General features: G+C 38.2%; 1 protein-coding gene across 8 annotated transcripts in view; it reads right to left on the bottom strand.

Annotated features, from left to right (window-relative positions):
* Positions 1–7,523, bottom strand: part of C1QTNF3 (C1q and TNF related 3) — a 29,707-nt gene that overhangs the window by 2,426 nt on the left and 19,758 nt on the right. For 2 of the 8 annotated variants that reach the window (XR_007410410.1, XR_007410412.1), the window contains exons 6-8: positions 6,069–6,224; positions 5,337–5,377; positions 1,627–1,730 (exon numbers count right to left, since the gene is read on the bottom strand). Coding sequence is in view for 4 of the 8 variants with exons in the window: in XM_025436464.3 (XP_025292249.1) it covers positions 5,368–5,377; positions 6,069–6,224 (166 nt within the window). In the remaining 4 variants the exon portion in view is untranslated. Of the gene's footprint in view, positions 1–1,626; positions 1,731–4,311; positions 6,225–7,523 lie in introns of those variants that run through there. The other 6 variants (XR_007410409.1, XR_007410411.1, XM_025436464.3 and 3 more) reach the window with 3 other exon arrangements.

The raw sequence follows: 7,523 nt of genomic DNA, 5'->3' as shown, positions 1-7,523 counted from the left end.
GTATAACACCCGCCTGTCGCTCTCCAGCTCACGTTCCTACCTTTGTCCAGACGTAAGCTGCCTCACCTCCTTCTCTTGTTTTGTTTTTATTAAAAAAAAAAAAAAAAACTTGAAGAGAAAATCGCGAAGAATGATAAAGAAGACATCCAGACTGGCACAATTATTTTTTTTCATATTTGCTTTCAGAGTACTGTTCCTTAAAAAAATAATAACAATAAACGGTACACATATAGCTTAAGCTAACAATCAGGCTCAGATTCACATGAATCAGAGATATTACCCGGCACCAAATTTCAACAGTAAGTTCAAAGATACAGGTCATGGAAAGGCTCAGCAGAATCAGCGGTCTGGAAAATCTCACATGGCCACAGTCTATTGGACACATAACCTCTGTTATAGGCTGAATTATGTCCCTTCAAAATTTATATATTAGGTGCCTGAGTAGCTCAGTGGTTGAGCTTCTGCCTTTGGCTTGGTCTTGTCCTGGGGTCCTGGGATCGAGTCCCTTATCAGGCTCCCGGAAGGGAGAATATGACTCCCGGAAGGGAATATGACTGTATTTGGAGATAAGGCTTATAAAGAGGTAATTTAGGTAAAATGAAGTCATATGGGTTGGCCCTAGTTAACATGACTGGTGTCTTTACAAGAAAAGACTAGGACACAGAAAGCAAGTACTGAGGGATGCCCATGTGAGGACACAACAGAAGGTGACTATCTGCAAGCCCAGGAGAAAGGCCCCAGGAGAAACCAAAGTTGCAGATACTTTGATCTTATACTTTCAGCCTGTAGAACTGTGACAAAATGGCTTTCTGTTGTTTAAGCTGCCTAGCCTTTAGTACCTTATTATGGCAGCCTGTGGGGACTAATATAACTAATTAGAGGGTTGGGAGTGGGGAGTTATGATAGTTTGTTATAGCCCTAGCAGACTAATATACCCTCTTGCTATAGTTTAGGTCTATAGTTTAGGTCTCTAGTGAGATTCTCAGGTACCTAACAGACTTCCTTTTATATTCCAGAGAGTTACTTAGTTCTGGAACCATGCTTCCTAGATTCTGGGCTTATTTAGCATAAGTAATCCTATGGCCAGGGCTATCCTGTTAGATGTATTAAATAGATAAGTTCTCTTCCTTCTAGAAAATATCATTCATTTACCCAGGGTGTCTAAATATAATAGGTACAATTGACAAGGAGAGTCACCTGCTTTTTTTTTAACCCCCAAGTCATCCCTGTACTAAAGGGAATCAGTAGATCACAGGCCAGCTGCTTGTAACTCCTTCCATAGCTAAAATCTCCTTTACCCACCCCCACCCCCCACCTAAAGTTACATCTCTTCGGTCCTGTTCACTCCACCAATCAAGACACAAGCACTCCCATGATTTTGATATATGGTCCACAGTCTATTAAATTTGCTGATGCTATAGTTATACTATTTATATACTATATTTTGTAGTTTTAATTTACATAAATGATGTTACATTGCAGTCACTCTTTTGAACTTGCTTTTGTATTCCATCTTATCCTAACTTGTCTCCCTGTTTTTCTGCCCTTTACTCTTAGATCAATTGGATTCTTGGCTTAAATACCATGAAATTCATTGGAAGGATGTCAAGTAGCTTACATAATTACCTGCTGGTGCTGAATCCGGGCCACTGGAGTCCCATCCAAGGTCAAAGAATGAAACTGTGAGATATAGGTCTAGGTCTACAAAATTTCCATTCACCTCTGCCCTGCTGAGAGATTTACACCAGTCTGATTCTGGGTCAAAATAAAAAAGGTACTAACTTGAAGGGCCTCCTACTGACAATTAAGATGGGGCCATTAAATTGTAATAATGACTCTAGTGCATTGAAACAATACATTATATATATGAAAAACCATCATAAGTTAATAATAATGCTTTTTAAGAGATCTTTTTAATCACTGTTGAGGATTTCTAGGGCACGAACTCATTATTCTAAAAATTGATAGGTAAAAGTGAAAAAAAATCAAGCATCTGTCTTGTCTTCCATATAAAACAGTATTTCAGAATAACCAAATAACTAGTGAAAGAATGTATTTCTTTTAAAAATGTCACTATTTTTGCACAGTGAAGGAAACCAACAACAAACCAAAAAGTTAACCTACTGAATAGGAGAAGATGTTTGCAAATGATATATCCAATAAGGGGTTAATATCCAAAATATGTAAAGAACTGATACAACTCAACACCAAATAATTAATAATAATAATAATAATAATAATAATAATAATAATCCAACTAAAAATAGGCAGAAGAGGATGCCTGGTTGGCCCAGCAGGTTGACCATCCAACTTTTGGTTTTGGCTCCTGTTATGATCTCATGGGCCATGGGATCAAGCCCCATGTCAAGCCCTGCATTGGGCCCCATGTTCAGTGTGGAGTCTGTTTGAGATTCTTTGTCTCTGCCTCTCTCCCCACTCACACTTTCTCTCTCTGTCTCTCATAAATAAATAAAAACTTTTTTTAAAAAAATGGGCAGAGGACCTGAATAGGCATTTTTCCAAAAAGACATACAGATGGTCAATGGGCACATGAAAAGATGCTCAACATCACTAATTGTTGGGGGGAAATGCAAATCAAACCTACAATGAAGGGGCAGCCCAGATGGCTCAGCGGTTTAGTGCCACCTTCAGCCCGGAGCCTGATTCTGGAGACCCGGGATCGAGTCCCACATCGGGCTCCCTGTATGGAGCCTGCTGCTCCCTCTGCCTGTGTCTCTGCCTTTCCCTCTCTGTGTCTCTCATGAATAAATAAATAAAATATTGGAAAAAACAAACAAACAAACTACAATGAAGTATCACCTTACACTTGTCAGAATTGCTAGAATTAAAAAGACAAGAAATAACAAGTGTTAGCATGTATATAGGGAAAAAAGGAATCCTTGAAACAGTTGTTGAGACTGTAAATTGGTGCAGCCAGTGGGAAAGACAATATAGAAGTTCCTCAAAAAAATAAAAATAGAAATACCATATGATCCAATAATTCCACTACTGGGTATTTACCAAAAACAAAAACACTAATTGAAAAAGATATATGCACCCCTATGATTATTGCAGCATTATTTACAATAGCCAAAATATGAAAGCAACCCACATGTCCCTGGATAGATGATTGGATAAAGAAGACATGGTGTATACACACACATACCATGGAATATTACTCAGCCCTTAAAAGGGGTGAAATTTGGGACAACATGGATGGATCTATTTTTTAAAGACTTTTTTTATTCATGAAAGACACACAGAGAGAGAAGCAGAGACATAGGCAGAGGGAGAAGCAGGCTCCATGTGGGGAGCCCGATGTGGGACCCCATCCTGGATCCTGGATCATGCTGAGCCACCCAGGCATCCCAAACATGGATGGATCTAGAGGGTATCATACTAGTGAAATAATTCAGACAAAGACAAATACCATATGATTTCACTTATATGTAGAATTTTAAAAACAAAACAAATGAACAAACAAATGAAAAAAATCCAACGAGACAAATACAGAGAACAAACTGATGATTGCCAGAAAGGGGGGGCGGTGAGTGAAATAGGTAAAGGATTTTTTTTTTAAGTTGGTTTCTGAAATGATAACTACCTACTATCTCCTTCTTAGATCCTCAATTTTATGAAGACTTGTAAAATTAGTCTTCCAGATACAATTCTGGTCATAGGTAAAATTGTGGAACACTCAATTTTGACCTTCCCCTACCTTCCTTACTAATCACTCTTTTTTATACCCAGGACTTATTTACAAGCCCAAAGTCCCTTCTGCCTGCCTGCAACCAAACTGGGTGTCTCTACTAAGAAGAAAATTAGAATTTACATCAACACAAAAGACCTCATTTATGTGATGAAGATCCTGTTCCCTTAGAGATATTCATATTTTACTAAAGGACCTCCAAACATCAGAGGCTCCTGGGTGGCTCAGTCAGTTAAGTGTCTGCCTTCAGCTCAGGTCATGATCCCAGGGTCTTGGGATTGAGCACATGTGGGGCTGCCTGTTCAATGGGGAGTCTGCTTCTCCCTCTCCTTCTGCCTTCCCATCCCCATGCTCTGTCTCCGTCTCTCTCTCTCTCTCAAATAAGTAAATAAAATCTCAAGAAAAAAAAAAAAAAAGACTTCCAAACATCAATGTCTTAGAGTTGCAAAGAGTTGAAGTCATAACAATGGAATAACAGAAAAGTGGAGTATTTTGTAGACAAATGACCATGCTCTGTGCCCACATTATCAATGTATGGCTGTTTACATCATCTACATGAAAATATTTTAACTTCGTGTCAACAAACCATAGTGATTCCAATGTATGATTATTCAACTTTATTAAGAACATTATAAAACAATACATTTAACAAGAGTATGTTTATTTCCATACCATGCTTTTACATTTTTCTTGCCTCAGTTTTATCTAAAGCCAAGCCAATATCTTCTTCTAAATCACTTTATTAATAGTGTATGTTCTTTAGACATGAAATCCCTTTGGGCAACATGCAACATTCAAATGTCTATTGACAATACACTTTTACAAAATATCAATGATGTTTGAAAGTAGTAACACCCATGACCACACAGCAGAGGACATACACAAAATCACAAAAACATTATCAACCAATCAAGAACATTTTGGCTAACATCCATTCACTTTAAAATAGCATTGCTTGTGCTGGTCAGGAAGAATTTAAAAATATTTATAGATCAAAAGAAAAGGTCAAAGAAAAGTGAGCATGGAGCACACTAAGTTAGCTAATAGGGCAGCCCTAATTCTTTCTGCTTCCAGCTATAGGGGGTAATCAATACAACAAAACCCATAGTTTAAAAGGCTTTGTGGAAATTCAAATTGTCATAGAAAATAAATTAAGGGCTAATTGCTTCTAAGGGAATTCATTAAGTGATAGGTGTCAGGTAGGTACCTCTCTAGTGCATTTTAAATATGATTTGACATCAGGGTAATTCCAATGATGCTTCCTTTGCTTAAAATAAACAATTTTGGGTACTATCTTCTGAACTTGTCCTTTCTGGGGAGGGATAGGCAAAAGTAAAGGAGCAGAGCTACTTTGTTAAGTATTGCTTAAATATGGTAATCAAAAAAGTCATATCATTTTTGTATTTTTAAAAAAGTTAAGAGATTTTATGTCTTCAAAATGGAATGCCCTTATATTTTGTATCCATTAGTTTCAATATAACTGAGTTTACAAAAATAAAAAATAAAAAAATGACTGAGGTTACAGCTCCTTCAAATGACATGTCAGTGTGTGTAAAGTTTATTGGGGTAATTTCTAAACTGAGAGAAAAGAAGCTCACTATATCTGTATATAGGGATGTAACCTCACCTCTGCTGGTTCTGCAGGCTGGGTCAAAGATCTATTGTAATCTAAGAAACACAACAGAAAAAAGTCAATATAATAAGTCAGATCTGACAAAACTAATTTTGGATTGCAAGAAAATTCTATATCCAAAAATATAGGCCATTACAAGTCAAGATTTAATTACAGCAGTATTCTTATAAAAAAAAATAAAGAAGGAATCCATTATTTATGGGCATTGTGAATACTTTTTTTCCTTTTATCTAAAAGCTATCTGGAATTACTAAAAATATCTATATTTATTCATAAATATTGACCCACTGGATCAAAGTGTTGCTTCCCAGTCTAGGCTTTACAAAGGTTTCTGGTAACTTGGTCCTAGCAAATGCTCTTGTTCCTACCCAGCCCCATTTTAATCACTGCACCCTGTTCTCTGAAATGTTATAAAGAATGATGAACCCCAAACCTCAGGATCCTGAAAGTTGCTATTAAATTAAAAACAGAGCAGCCAAAATCTTTGCAAATGACCTCTTTGATGGGAACAATGACTTCCAACCTGTATCAAATTCCTTTTTAGATGCCTAGGGAAGAGCAAAGGTACTGAGAACATTAGTCAAGGTCATTTGAGAAGACCGTTTTGTGGATTCTTCTTCTGAGCTCCTGAGTAGAACCCTCAACTCTAATGTTCCTCAGATCATAACAAAACCAGCTCAGCCATAAGTCTTCCCAAAGGTAGAGCTGGTCTGTTCATATATTTACTTGGTTTCAAAGAGCAGGAAGCCTGCAAAGGTAGAGAAGCGCTGGTGGTCCCCATGAAGAGCGCCATTGCCCATTCTCAGCCAAACCTCATCCCCTTTAGCCAGCTTCAGGACTGCATGGTTGCTGGATGTATCCGACTTCCCCTTTGTTTCATAGCTACAAAGGAAAAAAAGGCACCAACTAGTCTTTGCAGTAGACAGTCACCTTTCTTCACCAAAATATGTCCTCCCCTTCTCCTCCAGACTCTCATGCACTTAGAGTCCCATGATTAAGTTCTCTAAATGGCATGTGAACAGAAATGACATGTACCACTTATGGGATTGGCCAGCACAACTGTCCCAAACACCTCTCCTTGCTTCTTCCTCATTTATGACTATGTGGAATGCTAATGACAATGACCAGAATGACCTTAGAAGCCAAGTGTTATAGCCTGAGTTCTTGAAGACTATGTAGAGGGAAGCTCTCTCTCACTTGCCCTGACCTGGAACAACCACTCTGGACTGTTCCATGAAAAGAAAAGGATTGTAATTATGTTTAAGCCATTGGGTTAATGTTATAGCAGTTTAGTCTACCCTAACTTATTTAAAGTTTGGTAGTGAAGTGGAGTTCTGCTATAACCCAACCTAAAATATGTTGTGTTGGCTCATGGTCAGGCAGAGAACACTGAGGAAACAAATATGGTGGGCTTGAAAGCTGGAGATCCATGTCGTACTGTGGCAAAACATTTAGGAAAACATCTGACAACGTGAAAGCAGGCCTTATGTCTACCAAGCCCACCCCCAAAGAAAGGAAGTGACTAGAAAAGCCAAAATACTGCTTTTAATAAAATGTTTTTACCAGAGACAAGTTCAGACAAAACCTGAAATGTCTGAAGCACACGAAGCAGAGAGAGTCTAGAAAGCTGAGGCTTAACAGGGTTGGAAAAGCCAAGTGCTTTTACACCAGAGAGAGCAGAGATAAAGTTGATGTTGTCCCATGAAGACTTCTCATTCAATCTAATAGACACAGCCTGTGGCATAACCTGATTGATTAAAGATATTGTCTTTCTACCTAAAACTATAGTTTTAGGAGGCCTTGACTACCACTAGTCAAGACCAGAGGGTGTGAAGACAAGGAATCAAGAAAAGAACAGGCTGAAAAACTATGTCAGAGAAAGAATCTTGAGTGTAGTTTCCTAACACATAATACCTGACTGGTAGCAAATGGAACCAAAGGCTGCTAAGTTTCTGAGGAAATGGTATTACCCAGAAACCCAAACTTGGCTTATAAAAGGCTTGGGGTGTTTGACTAAGTACTCTAAGCCCTCTAACTTGCACCAGTAGGAAGTGGGCTATGAAAAATCCCAGGAAAAATCTACTCACCTTTATGTGGAGACAAATAAACAAGGAAGATCCTCCCAGAGGACAGAATCAGGGGCCAAAGAGAAAGACAGCTGAGAGCTGACTTGGTTAAAAA

Source organism: Canis lupus, chromosome 4, assembly GCF_003254725.2.
Source record: "Canis lupus dingo isolate Sandy chromosome 4, ASM325472v2, whole genome shotgun sequence".
Taxonomy (NCBI): Eukaryota; Metazoa; Chordata; class Mammalia; order Carnivora; family Canidae; genus Canis; species Canis lupus.
This window is presented reverse-complemented; position numbering and strand designations above follow the sequence as displayed.